This window comes from Heterodontus francisci, chromosome 10, assembly GCF_036365525.1.
Source record: "Heterodontus francisci isolate sHetFra1 chromosome 10, sHetFra1.hap1, whole genome shotgun sequence".
Taxonomy (NCBI): domain Eukaryota; kingdom Metazoa; phylum Chordata; class Chondrichthyes; order Heterodontiformes; family Heterodontidae; genus Heterodontus; species Heterodontus francisci.
Window position 1 is genome coordinate 72,460,736 of NC_090380.1, and position 23,036 is coordinate 72,483,771.

At 44.2% G+C, this 23,036-nt stretch overlaps 1 protein-coding gene across 1 annotated transcript in view; it reads left to right on the top strand.

Annotated features, from left to right (window-relative positions):
- The window catches only part of igsf3 (immunoglobulin superfamily, member 3), a 196,570-nt gene that overhangs the window by 142,805 nt on the left and 30,729 nt on the right, over positions 1–23,036 (top strand). Inside the window, exons 4-6 of the mRNA XM_068040735.1 lie at positions 657–1,046; positions 5,761–6,162; positions 7,671–8,072. Coding sequence (XP_067896836.1) covers positions 657–1,046; positions 5,761–6,162; positions 7,671–8,072 — 1,194 coding nt within the window. The remainder of the gene's footprint in view (positions 1–656; positions 1,047–5,760; positions 6,163–7,670; positions 8,073–23,036) is intronic.

The following is a 23,036-nucleotide window of genomic DNA, read 5'->3' on the forward strand; positions in this document are numbered from 1 at the left end:
AATTTTAACTACAAGGTTAGATTGGGAAAGCTGAGATTGTTCTCCTTGGAGCATTGGTGATTTGATAGATATGTACAAGATTATGACAGGTTTAGATAAGGTGGACAAAGAAAAGCTGTTCCCATTAGCCGATGGTACAAGGATTAGGGGACACAGATTTAAGGTTTTGGGCAGGAGATGCATGATGTGAGGAAGAACTTTTTTATGCAGCGAGTGGTAATGGCCTGGAAGTCACTGCCTATGAGGGTGGTGAAAGCAGAGATGAGTAATGATTTCAAAAAGAAGTTGGGTGGGCGCTTGATGGAAATATACTTGCAGGGCTACGGGGATAGAGCAGGGGAATGAGACTAACTGGATTGCTCTACCGGAGAGCAGGCATGGGCTCAATGAGCCGAAAGGCCTCCCTCTGTGCTGTTATGACTCTGTGACAATAATACAGCAGAGAGCAAGGTGAAATATCCCAGCAAGTGTCAGAATTCTTAGGAGAGAGGCAGCGAATCTTTGAAGTTTGGGAGGACAAACTGCAGTAGGCAGATACGGGTAACAATCTCAGACAGTCATAGGACTTGAAAAACAAGCTTTTGGTTGTAATTCTTTACTGCTGGATTCCCAAGCTCTAATTTTATCTGCATGTTCTTGTTCATGTTCTGTTACAGATAAGAACTTCAACGTTCAATTGGAGAATGAAAGGAGAGTTTTCATAGCTGGAGATACCATGGAATTAAGATGTGTCATTGAAGCTCAAAATATACAGGATCGATATTTCTCTGTTTTGTGGATTTTTAATGGTACACAGATTGCCAACATTGGCCGTAATGCTGTACCAACAGTCAATGTTGCTTACACAACCAGAGAGCGTCTGGGATATGTAAGGTTTGCAAAAGAGACTGATACAACATACCTGCTGAAAATCTACCATGTTCAACTGGAGGATAGTGGCAAATACCATTGTCGGGCCACTGAATATGAGAAAACAGTGACAGGAGAATTTATTGCCAGAGACACTAATAAATCTACTAAAATATTAATCAATGTCCAGCCTGTCAGTAAGTAACTGTCTAAAAATATTTTTGTACCTTGAAGTATCAACTATATAATCTTTTGATAGCTGCAGAGCGATTCCCTTTCAGGCAGACAAAGAAGTTGATTTATTGCAGAAGTGCCTCTAGTTAGTGTGCTTTTTGTCACAAGTAGTCTTTCTCTGCAACTAATGTCTCGTACTTTGAATTCAAAGAATCTAATCAGAGTTAAGTTGCTGTTTTCATACTGTCAAGGTTGCTCTAGGCTGTGTGGAAATATTGTTGCTTAGTGACACAGCTCTTATCAGTATACAAGGAAACGTAAAATAAAAACTTTCCCATGGTTACATAAGGGTCTGTTTGTTTCTACTAACGCTTCCTAAAGGAATCTGGGTTTAATGTGGCCTAGTTTTCAGACCCAGAACATATTTGAAAAAAAGATGTAGAATAAAATGAAGGGGAATTAGAGTAATGAAACCCAAACAATGTCATGGGGTCTAAAAGCTCACCAACTAACTTTTATAACTAGGGTTTTGCTGTTGTGCAGTAAAGTTATTGCAAAGCATGTGTTTGCAACAAGAACTTTTGATTTGGAGTGAGATAGTTTTTGCTATCAAAAAGATGCTGTAGTGACAATTCAGTGTACAAGATCTCAGTGATCCGCCTGCAACTTCTGCTGTCAGTTGTATTACTCAGGCAGACACAAACAAAACCTGACCAGAACAGTTGACTGAAAATCACTATCCAATGTTAGCATTGAGAGCATTTCCTTTTGATGTTTTTGCCTTTCATCTTTCCCCCAAAAGTGCTAGTGGCTTTACTTACACAAAAGCAGCAATACATTATGGCATTAATGTCAGATTTTTAATTTCTTCACATGAAATTATGTGAATCTTCTGTGAAGTAAAGAAAACAATCATGAAAGTGCTTCACACTGACACTCATTTATTGGAAATGCTCTGACTTCTGGTTTTCAAAAAGATTAGATGGACGATCAAGGGAATAACATTAACGCAATGTAGTTTCCAAATTTACCATTTATGCTGACAATTGAGGTGCAGATCAAAACCAAAACCTAGTGATATCCAATCTTATCTTTAAAGAGCTAACTTCACAAATTCACAATTTTAAATTCAGAGGCAATGTGGCAACAACTGCATTTATGATCATATTTACTCTTATTTGCCTCTGCCATCCACCCTTTTTGCGAGTTAATCCCTCTAGTAACATAGAATTTGGTATGAACATGTTACAGTAACATTGCTCATAGTAGCTTCCAGGCTTGTATCCTCTCTTTGCTTCAAAGTAGGAATTGGAAATGAAAAGCCTCTGTGAAGCAGCAAGCTCAATGAAAACAGTTCACTCATTTGTAATGTTAATATATTCTTTGTTATTCACGATCACTGCTGAAGTCAGCTTCCATAGGTAACTCTACATTTCCTATGAACTGAAGCTTGATCTCATCTAGAAAATAATCTGCATGGAAAAAAATTAACTTGTCTACTATTGGGATATGCTTTGGAAATAAATTGGCCTGGCCATTATATGATCTCTCTAAACCAATGAAATGCACAATACTGTCAGACTGTGTAGTTCAGGCTAAAAATTTAAAACAATGTTTTCTGAAATAACATTATACAGAACCACAATTGAAACAGCATTTTTTTTAAAAGTAGCATTATTGGGCTGAATTTTACCAGCCCCCTGATGGCAGGCAGAGGCCCATAAAATACCTCTGGGAGAGGCCCCCCAATGGGCCTCGCGCCGGGAAGCCCCACCCCATTTTACCGGTGACGCGAGGCCTCGGGGTAGACCCCCCACCGCCACTCAGCAACGGAACCTTAATTTCAATATTCTTTGGCCTCCTTATCTCGAGAGACAATGGATAAGCGCCTGGAGGTGGTCAGTGGTTTGTGGAGCAGCGCCTTGAGTGGCTATGAAGGCCAATTCTAGAGTGACAGGCTCTTCCACAGGTGCTGCAGAGAAATTTGTTTGTCGGGGCTGTTACACAGTTGGCTCTCCCCTTGCGTCTTTTTTCCTGCCAACTACTAAGTCTCTTTGACTCGCCACACTTTAGCCCCGCCTTTATGGCTGTCCGCCAGCTCTGGCGGACGCTGGCAACTGACTCCCACGACTTGTGATCAATGTCACAGGATTTCATGTTGCGTTTGCAGACGTCTTTAAAGCGGAGATATGGATGGCCGGTGGGTCTGATACCAGTGGCGAGCTCGCTGTACAATGTGTCTTTGGGGATCCTGCCATCTTCCATGCGGCTCACATGGCCAAGCCAACTCAAGCGTCGCTGACTCAGTAGTGTGTATAAGCTTGGGATTTTGGCCGCCTCGAGGACTTCTGTGTTGGAGATACGGTCCTGCCACCTGATGCCAAGTATTCTCCGGAGGCAGCGAAGATGGAATGAATTGAGACGTGGCTCTTGGCTGACATACGTTGTCCAGGCCGCGCTGCCATAGAGCAAGGTACTGAGGACACAGGCCTGATACACTCGGACTTTTGTGTTCCGTGTCAATGCGCCATTTTCCCACACTCTCTTGGCCAGTCTGGACATAGCAGTGGAAGCCTTTCCCATGCGCTTGTTGATTTCTGCATCTAGAGACAGGTTACTGGTGATAGTTGAGCCTAGGTAGGTGAACTCTTGAACCACTTCCAGAGCGTGGTCGCCAATATTGATGGATGGAGCATTTCTGACACACTGCCCCATGATGTTCGTTTTCTTGAGGCTGATGGTTAGGCCAAATTCATTGCAGGCAGCCGCAAACCTGTCGATGAGACTCTGCAGGCACTCTTCAGTGTGAGATGTTAAAGCAGCATCGTCAGCAAAGAGGAGTTCCCTGATGAGGACTTTCCGTACTTTGGACTTCGCTCTTAGACGGGCAAGGTTGAACAACCTTCCCCCTGATCTTGTGTGGAGGAAAATTCCTTCTTCAGAGGACTTGAACGCAGCAGGGAGAAGAAAATCCCAAAAAGTGTGGGTGCGAGAACACAGCCCTGTTTCACGCCAATCAGGATAGGAAAGGGCTCTGTTGAGGAGCCACCATGTTGAATTGTGCCTTTCATATTGTCATGGAATGAGGTGATGATACTTAGTAGCTTTGGTGGGCATCCAATCTTTTCTAGTAGTCTGAAGAGACCACGTCTGCTGACGAGGTCAAAGGCTTTGGTGAGATCAATGAAAGCAATGTAGAGGGGCATCTGTTGTTCATGGCATTTCTCCTGTATCTGACGAAGGGAGAACAGCATGTCAACGGTCGATCTCTCTGCATGAAAGACACAATATTAAAATCTATGTTAATCACTGAATAGTTACCTACCCTTTCACGATGGGCGTCCTGCACCGATATTCTGGCTGGTTGCCGGATGTCTCGCGACTTCGAATCTCCGTTTGGTGATCCGAGGCGGAACACTGCTGGGGAGGGGAGAGGAGTGAAGTTTACAGGTGTTGGGAGGAATGGGTGGGGGGAGGTGTGTGAGCGGGGAAAACTCTTCCTTTTGGTTGTGGGGATGGTGGGAAGGGGTTGAGGGTCAAAGGTAATGAAGTTCAGAGGGGAAGTTCGAGACCTGTAAAAAAAAAATGCTTCTTTTGTGGGGGGGAGAGTAACTTACATATTTATTACATTGGAGGTGAGGGAGAGGGAATTGAGAATGTGAATAAATGTCTATCTTTATTTTTCAGGATTCTGTCACTTTAAACATTTTAATGAGGTCCGAAGGGCCTGAAGCCGTTTAAAAATGGCGCCCACACCGGCACCTGCAGAGTGGCACCGGACGCTGTTGCCAGGGACAGAGTGCCTGCCCCCTCTATGTCATTGGGAGCAGGCGGTCTGCCCCCTCCATGTAAATGAGCCGCTGCACGAAATATTGTGGTGGATCAGCGGCGCATAACTCAAGCGCGCGCCGCGCTTTTTTTTATGCTCGCCACCAGGATCGGCGGCGAGCTTTCAAAATTCAGGCCATTGTCTTCAAAGCAACAAACTCTTTTGTGTTTTTTTTACTTAAATGCACAGAATTGCACACACTGGGCCCTGCCTCACTGCAGCCACTGCATGAACTCAACAGAAGAACTCAGGAAACAATGTCATATATATCCCCAGATTTAGGCAGCTTCTAGCTAAATCAGAATGAAAGGAGTTATCTTGGATATCATGTTGATTTAACAACAACACACAGCATATTCTTTATGCAAGAGATGCTAATTTTGACACAATATGAAGCTTTTGAAACTATAGATCTTACTTTTGATGGTTCAACCATTAGGGAAAATAATTCTCACATTGGCAATATTACATGTATTGACATTGGTATCTGTCAAACCAATCTAGACCTAATCATCGATCACATATGGACAAAGACAAAAATAACCAGTAAACTAACCTTTCCCCCACTGCCCCCCCTCCTTCCTCTGCTACATTTGCATGTTAATCCCAAGCAGTTTACCCTAGATTTATAGCAATAAAATAAATAGATCACTGCCAGTATTAAAATAACATCTAATCAAAAAATCTACACTATTACTTGTTCTGTCACAAAGAGAACAGAAATCTTACCCAGAAAACATTCATAAAAGCCATTTTTAAAAAGTTAAATCATTGGTATTGCTACAAACTCCAATAAAGCATAAAATATATATTTTTTTATGATCTAAAACAAGATGAATCCTCACTTCTGTTTCTAATATCTTTATACATAACTATAAATTGAACTAAAAGCATTTTGTTTTCTGCAGAAAGTTCTCTGAGTACAACTGTTACCAGTAACACTACCAAGGTCTTGGAGGGTAACTTGCTGCAGTTCAGCTGTGATGTTCATTCAGCAATCGGAAACTACAGTCGCCTTTCTGTCACCTGGCAGTTATTAAACAAACAGGGGCAGGTCACTGATATCATCAGCTTGGACCAGGACGGTACTCAGGTTATTGGTCCACTCTACCATAAGCGTGGTGCTAATGGAGACCTCAGGCTGACCAAACAGCGGCCAGGTTCTTTTGTGCTGCAACTACATAATGCGGTGATATTAGATGATGGAGAGTATGTTTGTACAGTGGCTGAATGGATCATGAACGTGGGTGGAGATTGGCAGCGAATAGGAAAACAGTCTGCTCATGTTGTCGCAGTGGTAACTCGTCTTGGTAAGTACTCACATCAAAAAAGCCTGAGAGCTGAAAATTTTCTCTGCACTAGTCTAGTTATTGTCTCATTATCTAAAAGAAGCATTTTTATGTAGATTATATTAATATTGGATATGTTGTGGCAGTGGAAGTATTGACGAAATAACCTATTTCAGTTGTAATGCTAGAATCTCAACTTATGAAGTATGTAATTGATGAGTTAAAAATGAGTGCAGCATAATATTTTCAGTGTAAAGCCATTGGATTGGATCACGATTGAGTTGTAGAGAGAAAAGCGTGCATTTGCTGAAACCCTGCACTTCCAGCGATTGGTTGTTGGGGTACGCTGTGTGTCCAAGCTGGAATAAGGAATAAGGAAGACAGTACCAATGCACTCGCACACATTTTATAGTGGATTGAGTTACTCACTGTCACTTGAGGTGTTGGTGCTACACACTTTGCCTAGCCCATGCTTGTCAGTTGTTTCATGACTAACTAGTGACTATCCAAGGAGATTGGAGGACAAGAATAAAGAGGTCTTGCTACAATTGTTCAGGGCTTTGGTGAGACCATACCTGGAGTAGCTTTGATCTCGTATTTAAGGAAGGATATACTTGCCTTGGAGGCGGTACAGCGAAGGTTCACTAGATTGGTTTCTTGAATGAGAGAGTTGTCCTATGATGAGAGGCTGAATAAATTGGGTTTATATTCTCTGGAGCTTAGAAGAATGAAAGGTGATCGCATTGAAACATACAAGATTCTGAAAGGGCTTGACAGGATAGACACTGAGAGGTTGTTTCATCTGGCTGAGGATTCTAGAACACGGGGACACAGGCTCAGTATAAGGGGACAATCATTTAGGACTGAGATAAGGAGAAATTTCTTCACGCAAATGGTTGTGAATCTTAGGCATTCTGTACCCAGAGGGTTGTGAATGCTCCAATGTTGAATATAGTCAAGGCTGAACTGGACAGATTTTTATTCTCTCAGGAAATCAAGGGGAGCAGGTTGGAAAGTGGAGTTGAGACCAAGGATCAGCCATGATCGTACTGCATGATGGAGCAGGCTCGATGGGCCGTATGGTCTATTCCTGCTCCTATTTCTTATATTCTTATCCTTCATGAAGTTGGGAAGCGGATGATGGAGGGATTTGTTCGTGGGGCAGAAGGTAAATATGATCTTTCTGAGGCAGCTCCAGGGTATCATGTCTGGAGATGGAAGGTTATATAACCAAGTCAAAACACTGTTTAAGTCTTGACAATCCAAAATCTAACTTGGCTGAGCTGAGATATCCCCGTGGTCAAATAACATTCACTGGCTGAGTTTACACACAAAGAATGGTCATACTGTTAAGATGTTATAAGATGCCCAACACCTGTGGAATGATACCCCAGTACAAGTGGGTGCCTTCCGGAAGGAAAGGAGGGAGAGGGAAAAGATCTTGGTATCCTTCTGTGACATAAAGTATTTTGAGAAGTTTTTAGATTATAGAAGTTGATGCTAACATCTTGTTTTTGATTACTTGACAGAAACCGGCTTCAGCGTTACTGCAATAACACGAACGCCATCTGTGTTCTACGACAATGAATTTGAACTCCAGTGTTTCATCAGACCCACCTATCCTTCCCGAGTGTCAGTATCTGTAACGTGGAAATTCCAGCCCGCTGGATCAAGCAACAGCTATGACATAATCACCTTTGCGCATGACACATCCATTGCATGGGGGGACAAGGCAACAAATTTTACAAATAAAACAATGATAATAAAAACATTGTCCAATAATGTCCGTCTGGTTGTCTCTAAAGCCAGTGACTTAGAGGCTGGGAAATACCAGTGCATTGCTGAACTTTGGCACCAAAACCAGATGGACCAATGGGTGAGGAAAACCAGTAAATCTTCAAATATACTGGAGGTAAAGGTTAAACCCCCAGGTAAGTGCATGGCTTTCTTGATCAACTAGAGTAAACAAAGCTGTCAGCCTGTATAACCACTTATTTGTCTTTTGTTCAATACATCAATACGTCTGTCTACCTATAGTCTCGTCTTGCAGTCGCCCTGCCTATTTTCAATTCTGTAGTACAGAAGAAGCTACTTAAACTCCTAATTAATCTGTTTACCGCCTTATTAATATGCTACCGTGCTGAATACTTTGGTTTACAATAGTTGGATAAACTAATATGAAACCCAAGAATTCTTATTAAACTTTAAGCTGCAAATCTCCAAGTGATTACTGAGAAGCACAGTGCTCCAAAATTTAATTCCAAGAAATTCAGCAATATGGTCTTCTTACTTTTCACATACACATATGTTTACTGAAGTGACGCATTTTGTTTGGCAATATACATATTAAAAAGGCATAGTTTTCTTCTGCCAAATTTTCCCCCTCTTCTCTCTTGAAGGCATCAATTACTTGCTGAAGTAGTTTCACAGGTGTTGGATTACCCTATGGTACCTTGCCAAGGGAGGCCAGTAAGCATGTGCAAATCTTGACGGTGCATGTTGGCAGGTTGTTGTATGTGACACCAGGCTGATCCTTTACTTACCTGATATGAACACACATGCCCTGATATGAACACACATGCTTCCAGCAGGGTTGGATAATGGTAGGCAGTTATTATCACCCGCCCTCCTTAATCCAGGAACATTGAGACCAGTTATAAAGAAAGAAAAGAAAGACTTGGATTTATAGAGCACCTTTCAGAACCTCCCAAAGTACATTACAGCCAGTGATGTACTTTTAAAGTGTGGTCATTGTTGTAATGTAGGAAACGTAGCAACCAATTTCTGCACACCTAGCTCCCACAGACAACAATGAAAATCTGTTTCTTCCAGTGGATTGAGGGATAAATATTGGCCAGGATGGTAGCATTGTGGTAACATTACTGTACGAGTAATCCAGAGGCCTGGACTAATGCACCAGAGACATGAGTTCAAATCCCACTTCGGCAGCTGGGGGAATTTAAATTCACTTAATAAATCTGAAATAAATGGTAGTCTCATTAATAATGATCCTGAAACTACCGGCTTGTTATACAAACCCATCAGGTTCACTAATGTCCTCCAGGGAAGAAATCTGTCCTTAGCTGGTCTGGCCTACACGTAAATCCAGATCCACAACAATGTGGTTGACTCTTAAATGCCCTCTGAAATGGCATAGCAAGCCACTTAGTTGTATCAAAGCACTACAGAATAGCACAATGGGTGTACCTACATCACATAGACCACAGCGGCTCAAGAAGGTGGCTCACCACCACCTTCTCAAGTGCAATTAGGGATAGGCAATAAATGCTGGCCTAGCCAATGACATTCATGTCCCATGAACGAATAAAGAAAAACAAAAAAAAACACCAGGGATAAGTCCCCTGCTCTTCTTTTACATTCACCTGAGAGGGTAGACAGGGCCTTGGTATAATGTCTCATCTGAAAGAAGGCACCTTCGACAGTGCAGCACTCCTTCAGTACCATAACGCAGTGTCAGCCTCGGACTCAAACCCACAGCCCTCTGACTCAGAAGTAGAGTGCTACAAACTGAACCATAGCTGACACATAGAGATCCAACCACACTGGCTCAGATCAGCTAACTCCACACAACTGGAGGTCAAATCTATTCCCTCTATGGCTCAATTGCTTAGTAGGCAAACTTGCTGAGCTATCTGAAAGTCAAGACACTTTGATTATTGAACAGTATTTGGCAAGAGCCTGTAGTTGTTTTCAAAGGCACAATTTGTTTCAGAACATTACTACATCAGACAGATGTCACTTCTGTTTGCATGTGATTTCATTGCATCAGTAAATGCCATCCAGCTATCCTCCCTTCATTACTATAAACAAGCTTCTTCAAAAGCTCCAAAGAACATAATAACCTTAATCTTTAGCTCATAGTCAGTCAGATTCTCTCCCTTCCCTTACACTCCATTATTTAGACTTCATCTCTCTAAACCCCTTCCTTCCGATCTCCATCATCTACTTCAGTCTTAAATGTAGCTGTCCCTTGAGGTCCTAAAGTCAGTTTTGCATCAAAGCTTATTTCCTGCAAGTAGGTTTGAATGGAGCCAGTGGCCATTAATGTTCTCACTGTTCCTTTGCAGAAGTAATTAGAGTCACTGCACATTAGTAGTAGTGTTCATCTCTGTTCATCTCTGAGCCATTCACCAGAATCACTAGGAATGGAAAATTTATTCTTTTAACTCTTTGGCTGCCTAAAATATTTTCAAATCATCTTTATTATAGCATATGTTTAGTTATGATGCTGGATGGGTCTTATTTCTGATTTGAAGGCATTTTCCTCAGAAACGTTCCTGGGCAACAGAAATAATGCAAAAGTTCAGTGTTCCGGAAAAACCGCGAGAAGGAGAAAGGGGATGAGAGACATCACAGGGGAATTTACTATAGAACATATAGGCTTAGAAATTTGATGATTCTGCATCCATTTAACAGATTTAAAATTGGTACCAAAGCATCCTATGTAACAGGTAGCACAAGTACATTCTCAGCTGGAAACATGCTGTCCACCATGATGGTATTGGTAGTGAAAGAGGCAGCCAGGTCCCACACTGGAAGCTGATTTTATGCCCTTGGCATTTACAAGTAAGGAGCATGAAGATATTCGATGACCCCTTTACCAAATGTGTTTGCCATGAACACAACTGGTGCTGGGCCAACGTTGTTCAGAAAACCAGGTCTACATGCGGTCAAACTAGCTAAAGGGAATGATTTCAGGCCACTGCCAGAAAGGTGCGTTCCTAAAAAGAAAATAGTTACTTGAATATGGAACCAGCAGGTGTAAGAGTGCTCCTGCTAGCCCCATACTAAAAGCATGGGCTGCCATCAGCGCCACTTGCTCACACATCCCCCCGAATGCAACCTTGACTGCCCCCCCAATCCCAACCACTGTCTCAACCCTCCCATTCTGGCTGCTACTTCATCCACCCACCCCCCCCCCCAACATCCTGACAACTACCGCTACCCTCCCACCCTGACCGCTGCCTCGACCCCTCCTCCCCATCCTGACTGCTGCCTTGACCCCCCCACTCCCCACCCTGACCGCTGACTTGACCCCCCCTCCCCATCCTGACCGCTATCCCGACACCCCCTCCCCATCCTGACCACTACCTCGGCCCCCCCTCCCCATCCTGACTTCTACCCCGAACCCCCCTCCCCATCCTGACTGCTATCCCGAACCCCCCTCCCCATCCTGGCCGCTACCCCGACCCCCCTCCCCATCCTGACTGCTATCCCGAAACCCCCTCCCCATCCTGGCCGCTACCCCGATCCCCCTCCCCATCCTGACCGCTACCCTGACCCCCCCCCCCATCCTGACCGCTACCCCGACCCCCCTCCCCATCCTGACTGCTACCTCGACCCCACCCCATACTGACCGCTACCCCCAAACTCCCCTCCCCATCCTGACCGCTACCCCAGACCCCCCTCCCCATCCTGAACGCTACCTCGACCCCTCCCCCATACTGCGCTACCCCCGACCCCCTTCCCCATCCTGACTGCTACCCCGACCCCCACTCCTCCCCATCCTGACTGCTGTCTCGAACCCCCCCATCCTGAACGCTGCCTAAACTTACCCCCCCAACCCCCACCGCTACTTTCCCCGCCCCCAAATTCCAACAGCCACTTTGTTCCCGCCCCCATTCTGACTGCTACCTCAACCTCTCCCCCAACATCCTGACAGCTACCTCTACCCTCCCAACCTGAGCACTGTCTCGACCCCCCTCCCCATCTTGACTGCTACCTGGACTCCCCCCGACAACCCCATCCTGACCGTTGCCTCGGTCCGTTGCCCCCGTCCCCCCCCAACGGCATCCTGACAGCTACTGCGACCCCTCCCCCACATTCCGACAGCCACTTCGTTCCCCCACCACATCCTGATGGCTTCTTCGACCCGCCCCCCCCCCTCCCCCATTTCAATCGCTGCCGTTGTTCCAACATTCCTCCATATGTTGATTTAAAGCAAGACATCTTCTTCTAAAAGTGACAGAAAATATTTTACCAGTTTTACAATTATTTAATTTAATTATTTCATTTTTAAATTTATAAAAAATTTTTGCTGGTCTAGTGAGGAGTAAAAATAACACAACAGCTGAAGCTATCCTCATGAGTGGGGGAAAGAGGGTCATAAATCTATTGGAATCCGCAAGAACCATGACAATTTCGAATCCGTGACTTAGGAAATCTGTTTTTAGGTGAAAATCTTTAAAAACTAATCAGAAGGCAGTTCAGCATTTGAAAAATTATCAGTGAAAGTTAGGACAATAACTGAAAAAGTTAATAAAGTTACAGAAATTCTGTTGAGTGAACTAGTCCTTTTCTAGCGCTCTCACTCCTGTCATGAAGGCCCTGATTTTTGCAGAAGTACGGTCCATGGGGACTGGTAATCCTTTGTTTCTCACCAATGTCCTATTATACGTCTCTACACCAATAAAGTGAATACCAGCAGATTATTCCAACATGGAGGAAATTATGGTTCAGCATGAACTTGTTCTTATTCAAGAGCAACAAATTCATATGCATACTTACCAGTAGAGATCATAGGATTATAATCGGGAGCAGGAACTAAAAACAGATTTTCCCTTTCCCAACACAAAGGTGCTGAGGCTAAATGTGATTCCGCGTTTGTTGCAGTTACATTAGCACAGACTAGGGATGAAATTGGGATCTTTTTGTTTTATATGGTCAATTATCACAGGCACAAGTCAGGAGTGTGATGGAATATTTTCCACTTGCCTGGATGGGTGCAGCCCCAACAACACACAGGAAGCTCGACGCCATCCAGGACAAAGCAACCCGCTTGATTGGCACCCCAACCACCACCTTAAACACTCACTCCCTCCACCACTGATGCACAGTGGCAGCTGTGTGTACCATCTACAAAATGCACTGCAGCAACTCACCAAGGATCCTTCGACAGCACCTTCCAAACCCTTCACCTCTACCAACTAGAAGGACAAGGGCTTCAGATGCATGGGAACACCACCACCTACAAGTTCCCCTCCAAGCCACACACCATCCTGACTTGAAAATATATCACTGTTCCTTCACTGTCGCTGGGTCATAATCCTGGAACGCACTTCCTAACAGCATTGTTGGTGCACCAGATGGACTGCAGCAGTTCAAGAAGGCGGCTCACCACCACCTTCTCAAGAGCAATTAGGGATGGGCATTAAATGCTGGCCTGGCCAGTGACACTCACATCCCATGAAAAAATTTTTTAAAAGCCATGGAGGGACAGGATGGTGGTGGTTATTATGTACTAGTCTTCCTTGCTTTTATATATGATTGTTCTGTGATCAAAAGGTAAACATCATAGAATCTTACAGTACAGAAGGCCATTCGGCCCATCATGCCCCTGCTGGTTCCTTGAAAGAGCTATACAATTAGTTCCCTCCCCTGCTATTTCCTCATGGCCCTGTAATAATAAAGCTCATCTTGAAGAGATATAAAAGTAAATGTTACTGTTTGCTGTGCCTGGAGTGGTGAGGAAGAGGAAATTGGGCTAGAAAGCCTACGGGCTGAATTTTCCCCCACAGAGGTGGTAAGTAGGAGCTGGGTTTGTTTTTGGACCAGAAACCCATCTCTAGTGGGAAACTGATTAAAGTTCAGATTTTCACAGGAATGAGCCCTTATCTGATATGGAGACAGGTTTCCTGTCCACTTAGAGCAAGTGGGAGTGGGAATGGAGGTGGGTCAGATGAAATGTGAGGCTCGTTTAGACACCCCTGGCAGCCATCATTGAGACTGTTGGTTGTCCTGAGGGAGAGATCTGTGTTTTGTGCCATAGCCTTCCACTGCACCAGAGGGAAGCGAGATGTCACAGGGGAGCTCGCGGCCTGGTACCTGGGGCAGGGCTACCCCTCGCTTCATCGATGCCAAATGCTGGAGGCCATAAGGGAGAGGAGGGAGGTTCTCTTCCTGGAAGATGGCAGGAGGAGGCCACCTTGTCGTGCAGCAGGGGCATCTCTCTGTTCAGCGTCATCTCCCTCCACCTCCAAATCCTCCTCCTTTTACTTCTTGCTCCTCCCCCAATGAGCTGTTTCCTTCCAGGGCCTCACCATCCTCAAGGTCCACAAATCTCTGGAAGGCCATGTAATGAAGAGTGCAGAAGACCACCACAATGAACAAGACCCTTGCAGAGACATATTCGAGGGCACCATCCAACCGGTCCAGGGACTGAAATCACATCTTCAGAAGCCAGGTTACCTGCTCAATGGTTGTCCTGCTGAGCAGGTGGCATTGGTTGTATCGCCTCTGTGCCTCTGTCTGAGGCTCCCATTGAGACATCAGTAGCCATCTCTTCAAGGGACTTCTTCAAGTGGATCCATCCACACACTTTGAGGGTTGGAGTGAAGGTCTGAGGTAGCCTAGACTGCCGGAGGAAGAAGTCATCATGGCAGCTACCAGGAAAGGGAGCGCACATATTGCAGTAGCTCTTGTGGTCGCAGTCCAGTTGGACGTTGAGGGAGTGGAAGCCCTTCCTGTTGATTAATCTGTGTGGCCGGTCACTGGGTGCCTTGATGCCCACATGGGTGCAATTGATGATGCCCTGCACCTGGGGGAATCCAGCAATGCAAGTAAAACCCACTGCCCTCTGTTCCTGCAAGGTCGTGTCTGTCATTAAATGAATGTGCTGTTCAGCTCTGGCAAAGAGGGCATCAGTGACCAGTGAGACGCAGTGGTGGGTAGCCATTTTCAAGATGCCACTCAGATCTGTAGCTGATCTTTGGAAGGAGCAAGAAGCAAAGAATTTCAAGGTCACAGTGACTTTGATGGCCTCTGGCAGGGCGTGCTGATCAGTGCTGTAAAGTGTAAGCTCTTTGGTGACGAGGTTACAGCTGTCTGTGACCATCTGCCTGGAGAGTTACAGTCTCCTGTGGCACTGGTTCTTGGCCATCTCCAGGGAACTCCATCTTCGGTTGTCGATCCTGTGTTAAGGGTTCGGCTTCCTTTGCCTTCTTGTCCTTCTTTCATCTTCTGTGCCCTCCTGATGCCTAGGGCTCTGCTCTTCGTGCAAAGGGTGTTGCCCGTTATTGCCACTGGCCCCAAAATCTGACAGTCATGCTCCCCTTACCAGCTGGAGCCTTTCTTCTGGGCAGGTGGCCACCCAATTGTCCTTGACAGCCTTACCACCTGCTCTTCTGCTGCCGCAATGCTCTTTCAAAGCCCAGGCTCTAAGTGCCACATGTGCAGGGCCAAGGGCACCCCCTTACCAACTGTCCCGTCCCCCTTTACCTTGCTGACCCTCTTGTGGGGCTGGGGTAATGTCGGGGGTGGGGGGGCGGCACAGTGGCGCAGTGGTTAACACCACAGCCTCACAGCTCCAGTGACCCGGGTTCAATTCTGGGTACTGCCTGTGTGGAGTTTGCAAGTTCTGCCTGTGTTTGCGTGGGTTTCCTCCGGGTGCTCCGGTTTCCTCCCACATGCCAAACACTTGCAGGTTGGTAGGTAAATTGGCCATTATAAATTGCCCCTAGTATAGGTAGGTGGTAGGGAAATATAGGGACAGGTGGGGATGTGGTAGGAATATGGGATTAGTGTAGCATTAGTATAAATGGGTGGTTGATGGTTGGCACAGACTCGGTGGGCCGTAGGGCCTGTTTCAGTGCTGTATCTCTAAACTAAATGAGCCGTGGCTGGCGCCTACTCTGTTCCTGCCTCCCCTCAGCTGTTTTGAAACTGATAGCTTCTAAAACCGCTGTACCCCTTTAAAATCCCACTCTCCCCTTCAGCAATCTCTAAACAAGATTTTTAATCAGTTTAATTAGCCTGAATTGAGGGAGAGCAGGATTCCTGGCCCGCCCTCCCCCATGCTGGTCATTATTGCCGGCACCGGGATCGCGCCTTGAAATTGACACATTGCCCAGCACCGGTATTTTTGGGGACACCTCCTCCCCACCTCTGTTCCTGTCTTGGGGGGCCATGAAAATTCAGCCTTTAGATCTGCTCTTTGTGCTGACAGCATGAGCCTGAATTACCTGGTGTCCTCTCAGTAGGCAGTACTGAACCAGAATCTGCTGTAAGCATAAGCCCATCATTAACATTTAGATAAGGCAGGAGGAATTATTCCCGCCCATCTGATCTCACTTTACTGCAAGTCTGCCTCGGATGCTCAAATTGAGGGACACCCCAAAATGCTGGAAGTAGGGTTTGCCTGAGGCTCCTCACAGACTATAAGGTGTGCAGGATTTCCAAGAGCACTCCAAAGATTCAAGTTGGGCTTAGATAGGTGGATCAGAATCAGGTAGAAGCCCCAGTAGGGTTTTTGGATCTTGGGGCCTTCTGACTGCTGCTCTTTAGCAAGTGTTTCCTATGCTTCCCTTTCCACCAGGCTAACCCCACCCCTTCAGTTATTCACACACTCCCTGTGTCTTATATATGCCTTTTATTTCTTCGATTTCTCTCGTACTTATATTACTTCAACTATTTTATCATCTCCAGTTCTCAACTTCAACTCTGCAGCTTATTTTATTTCTTTTCCTATTTGTGTGGTCTCATTATGGTTTTATCCCTTTTCTCTTTCCCTTATTTTGTTCTTTTTTACTATTGTAATATGTAGGAAATGCCTCTGTGCCTGTGTCTGGGGCTCCCATTGAGCGGTCATTAGCCATCCCTTCAAGGGACTTCTCTTGTCCCCTTGGATCCATCAACGGACTTTGGGCATTGGAGTGAAGCCAATTTGCACACAGCAAGCTCCCACAAACAGAAATAAGATAACCACCTATTTTGGGTGTTGTTTGAGGGATTAATATTGGACAGGGCACCAGGAGAAGTCCCCTGTTCTGTGAATAGTACCGTGGGATCCTTTACACCCGCTTGAGAGGATATTACAGGACCTCAGTTTAACCTTCTGTCCAGAAGGCAGCATCTCCAACGGTGCAGCACTCCCTCAGTATTGGAGTAGAGTGTCAGCCTAACTTTCTGGAACAGGACATGAACCCACAAACTTCTGATTCAAAGTCAAGACTGCTATCACTGAGTTAAGTGTTGCTTATCGGTAATATCTTGCAACTCTGACAAAGGATCCATACCTGAAATATTAACTTGTCTACTCTTTCCACAGTTACAGTCTGGCCTGCTGTGAGAGTCTCGCACTTTCTGTTCTAAATTAAAATGAGACTTTTTAGAATCTGAATTGCACAATTAATTAAAAATATTCTTTTCATGCTTACGAATTATTTATAAACTCTATTAATATTAAATTTGCAATTTCCATACACATCATCATTCTGCCTAAGATCAGTTTACTTGACACTTATTAACAGATATCATTTTCCCCAGTTACGTTGAACAGATTAATGGATGCAATGTTTTATTTAATCCCTCCCTCACTCCGGGGCAAGATCTTGCTTTGGTCTTGACACTACAAGTCGCTAGTGTTTCCAGTACATTCTGTTTGTTGATTTTTGGTTTTGATCCCTAAAGACTGTGCAGAAAGGCACTTAAGCTGAACACTAATGGAGTCTGAGCAATGGTGTGCAAGCAGCAGGAAATAGTGGCAAGTTATTATTTCAACTTTTACAATCCGTTGTGTATATGGATTAACTTAATATCACTCCCAAAGGGATATTGTGACATTGCCTTTCACTTCTAGTGTATAATCATTTCTTTCAATGAGTAGAGTTGAAAATTGTTATGAAAGTCTTTTTTTTATATATTTCAAATAAATCAGAAACATTTTTGCACATAGAAACTGTATAAGACTCAGTGCTGCCTCTGTCACTTCCCTACCTTCCACTAGCCCACCAGACCAAACTTCCTCTAAAGATCCCCCTGTGTCCTCGCACTTAACTCACATCTTTCTCTAGTTTCTCTCCTATCCAAGCTCATCTTGTCTATGAGACCCATCTCCAGCTCTCTCGACCCTCTTCCAACTATACTGCTGACCACCCAAATACCCTTTCTGGTTCCCATGTTAGCTGATATTGTTAATGGTTCTCTCTTTTCAGATACTGTCGCTCTCTCCTTCAAATCTGCCGTCATTACCCCTCTCCTAAAAAAAAATCCTTGACCCCTCCGCCCTTGCAAACTACCGCCTCATCTCCAACCTCCCTTTTCTCCCCAAAGTCCTTGAATGTGTTATCGCCTCCCAAATCCATGCTCATCTTTCCTGGAACTCTATGTTTGAATCCTTCCAATCAGGTTTCTATCCTGCCACAGTACTGAAATGGCTGTTATCAAAGTCACAAATGACATCTATTGATCTTTTGTGATTGTGACAAAGGTAAACTACCCTTCTTCTTTCTCAACCTGTCTACAGCCTTTGACAGGGCTGATCACACCATCCTCCTCCAACGCCTTTCCACCATCAGCCAGCTGGGTGGGATTGCACTCGCCTGGTTCCGTTCTTAGCTATCTAATCATAACCAGAGTTTCACTTGCAATATCTTCTGTTTCTGCTTCAGCAGTTAACTCTGGTGCTCCCTCAAGGATCTATCCTTGGCCCTCTTCTATTATCTACAAGCTGCCCCTCAGCAACATCGCCTGAAAACACAATGTCAATTTCCACTTGTACGTTGACAACACCCAGCTCTACCTCACCACCACCTCTCTCATATCTCTGCTGTTGCTAAATTATCAGATTGCTTGTCTGACATCCAGTACTGGATGAGCAGAAATTTCCTCCAATTAAATCTTGGGAAGACTGAAGCCATCGTCTTTGATCCCCGGCGCAAACTCTGTTCCCTAGCTACCAACTCCATTCCTCTCCCTGGCAACCATCTCAGGCTGAACCAGACTGTTCTCAACCTTGGTGTCATATTTGACTCTGAGATGAGCTTCTGACCACATATCCGCACAATCACTAAAACCACTTATTTCCAAATCTGTAAAATTATCTGACTCTGTCCTGTCTCTGCACATCTGCTGCTGAAACTCCCATTCATGCCTTTGTTACCGTTAGACTATTCCAATGCACTCTTGACCAGTCTTTCACACTCTACCCTCCATAAACTTGAGGTCATCCAAAACTCTGGTGTCCGTGTCTTTACTCGCACCAAGTCCCATTCATCCATCAGCCCTGTGCTTGCTGACCTGCATTTGCTCCCAGGTAAGCAAAGTCTCGATGTTAAAATTCTCATCCTGGTTTTCAGAAGCCTCCATGGCCTTGTCCCTATCTATCTCTGTAATCTCCTCCAGCTGCACAACCCTCTGAGATATCTATGTTCCTCTATTTCTGGCCTTGTGAGCTTCCCGGATTTTAATTACCCAACCATTGTTAGCTGTGCCTTTAGCTGCCTTAGCTCTAAACTCCCTCTCTAAACCTCTCCAACTCTCTCACCTCCTTTTAGACACTCTTTAAAACCTACCTCTTTGACAAGCCTTTGTGCATCTGCCCTAACATCTCCATATGTTGCTCGGTTTCAAATTTTGCTTTATAATGCTCTTGTGAAACACAGGATGTTTTATTATGTTAAAAGTACTACATCAATACAAGTTGTTGCTCTTTTTTTCACACTGTGCTTTGGCCATTGGGATTACATTTGAACTGAGCCTAGACTGGTGACACCATAAGTCCTAGAACTCACAATAATAGCTCTGGGTAATGTAGTGTTCCAGTTTATACGGAAATTCGTGTGTTTACGGGATTCTCAACACAAATGCAGATGTGGAATTCCCAAAACCTACTGTTTTTTTTTCTACTTTAAAATTACCTGCTAATGTTCTCGCTGTGGGCATTGACTCTTTCTTGTGCTGCAGTTTCAAAGGCTGTCTTTAGTACTTTGCCCATTTACCCATTATTCATGTGCGAGCTTGCACAGTGAATGTTGATGATCTGTTTGACCTTAGACAGTCAAGTAGGCTCTCTAACTGGTTTTCCACCTTCCTACCCCAGTGACACTAGGGCCAATTTTAAGATGACAACTGCAACCCCTACTGACCTAATTCAGCACTGACTGACGATTCAGCTTGGAACCTTCTTGTTCTGTATGGCACAACTACTCATTGGATAAACTTATTGAACCCTTAAGGATGAACTTTTCAACCTGTATTCCTGCAGTTTTCTAATAGCCATATAAATGACCTTGTCTTGCCTGCAAATGGAGGTTTGAGAGGAGACAGGGTGGGGGCATGGTCCTTGGCAGAGCTTGGGCTGAAGGGAGTGGCGGGCAGTACCTGAGCTAGAATGCATCTCCATTCCAAATCATATGGACTTTCTGTTGCTCGTTGTATTCAGTGTTGTTGCCTGGCACATCCATAGGTAGCTGCAAAACATGCGAGTGAGAGACAAACCGGGAAGCTGTAGTCTAGAAGAGAGTGGGGGCTGAGTTCAGGAGTGGAAAGCTTGGAGGAAGCATGAAGGTCAGCAGGGAGACAATGGGCTGGAACCAGGAGGGAACTGGAATCCAAGGTTTGGGACCTGAGAGAGCGCAGAAAAACTAGAAATAGGATCTGGAAGGAAGCTTGCAATAACAATTGTACTTTGTGAAATAACTATTGAGGAAACCTGTTAACTGTATCATCAACTGGAAACTGTCTATTAATTCCCCATGAGCAAATGGAAGCACTTCATTTGCAAACTTATTTTTGTAAAATGTATGAAAAAGTGATTTTATTTGTATTACTTTTGTGAGATCATTTTCTTTTCTTTCCGGAGTTAGCAGTAATTTACAGGTAAGCCAGGGAATGTAGTATGAGGTTGGTGTGGAGTATGAAAGACTGGGCAGGAAGATTGCATTGGTAGGCAAGGGACCAGGGCAGGAATAACCTGGAGAGGAGTGCACTTTGAACTTGGGAACTGAAGCACAAGCTGGCCAGAGAATGGTCTAGTGTGGAGTGGAACACAGTTGGGGCAGAAGCTGAGACTGGATATATACTTCTCGCATCTAAATGGCAGCCATCAGAGTGATAATACATCAATGCTCTCCTGCTTCTCAAAGACTAATCAGAATGCTCGAAATGCAGTAGGATAAATCTGCAATTTATTAATTGATCTACTGTGGCATTGCTAATTGAAGCAATTTGTTGAAAAAATGGAACAGTGCTGCTGATCCACTAATGACTCCTTACTAATCTCAGGGTGGGTTTCCTCCTAGTCTCATTGAATGACCAGAATTATGTGGCTCTATAAATAATTCCCCTTTCAGATTACCATGTGACTACCATCAAATGGATGAGAGATAGGGCTGCATCTGATTTTTTTTTATTCGTTCATGAGATTTACAAACCGACATCCGATGGCAGATTAATCAATAAGACAAAGGAGATAGAGAAGTAATAACCCACAGACCTATAAGGAAGTGCAGGGGAAGTCTATAGACAATCATACACTAAACCTCTTCTCAGGTGGAGAGATCAACCTGACCTGAGCACATTGACGTGCAAGAACGTGTGACAGTTCATCACTGGGAAATTAAGCACGTTTCCACTCCTAATTCTGGTATTTTATTACAGATCAGTTCTGCAGTTGTAATCCTGGCCAGTTAATCATGACTGCCTGCCCTGAGTTAATAAAAGTTTAATAAAAGGGCAGTGTTGTGAGGGGGAAAGAATGAATTCACTTCAATGCTGCTTGGAATGCTACATCAGGATTTATCACTTCAGCGTAAAAACTGAGGATCATTAATTGTCAAATTGATTTTCCTGTTTGACTGCCCTGGATCCCTAGAAAAGTTCAAAGCAGTTCACGTGATTGACAAATATCGATTCAATAAAAACCTGATGATCTAATTTTACTTCTCTCCCAGATATTTATTTGCTCACTTGGTGCACCCCAACATTACTGATAACCTGACTTCATGATAAAGAAAAATCACTTCTAGCATATTTCAAAGGGCCATAATTCGCTGTCAAAACAACAGTGAGGCTACCAGCGTTCACTGTTATAAGCAAATGCTACAGCAACTTCAAGTGGAAATTCAAAATTTGCTGTCTGAGTTGTGCCACTCCACTGTTAGCTTCATGAAAGCAACATCTCGCTGTCAACCTCACCATTTCAAATGCATTGAATGGCGTGAGATTGCTGTACTTGCACGGTAGGTACAAACCAAACACCACAGAAAGTTGAGTCTTGTCCATGTCAGTCTAATTATCCCTTTAACAACATGAAAAGTCTTAATTACTGCCAAACAACCTCTCTGGCACTGAAAATTAAACTATTACAAGCATGTAATCTAATTCCTTCAAGTTTTAAATGTAGTTAGAGATTTAAAAAATGCAAAATTTAAAATTAAACTTTTTTTTTGCTTTTCTTTTCTGTCTTGCTTTTTTCTCTATCTCAATCCAGTCTTCTCTTTTTATTTCTCTTTCAGTACCCGATTTGGCATTGAATTCACCCACTGTTAATTTACACTTCCCTCTCAGTCCTTGTGTTTTCACAATCCTTCAATCTGATGGGTTATGGAGATACACAGTTGCTTGCCCTGTTCACTGAGGTCCCAGATGTTATCAGCACATATTTCGCCAACGTGCAGTGCCAAAGATCATTACAGGTAAATAGGCAGAGGCAAGTCTAACAGCAAATTATGGCTCATTATTTTAAAATTTAGCCGATACAGGCCCAATTCGCCGAATGTCCTCCTTCTGTGCTGCATCATACGATAACCAAGCTTTGATTTACAGTGAACTGACCTGAATTAGAACTGCTGTAAAACTGTTTCCTTTAGAGGAGGAAAGTAACGAGACATACAAAAGTCACCTCAGGAAACAATGGGTCCTTTTCAGTCCATTTGGAGTTTGGAAAGTTAAATATTGTGATTGTACTGAGATCCTGTTGATATGTTGCAAGCTTGGCATTTCAAATCCAAGCAGGCGAAGGAGTCCATTGAGTACTGCTGCCCTATTGTGCTATATGTAGTCGTGGTGATAACCATGGCCTAGATTTCCAGCCTGGAAGTACAAATTGGGCGCAGCAAATACTCTCTGCGTCTGAAAAGGTAGCTCTGAGCACACCT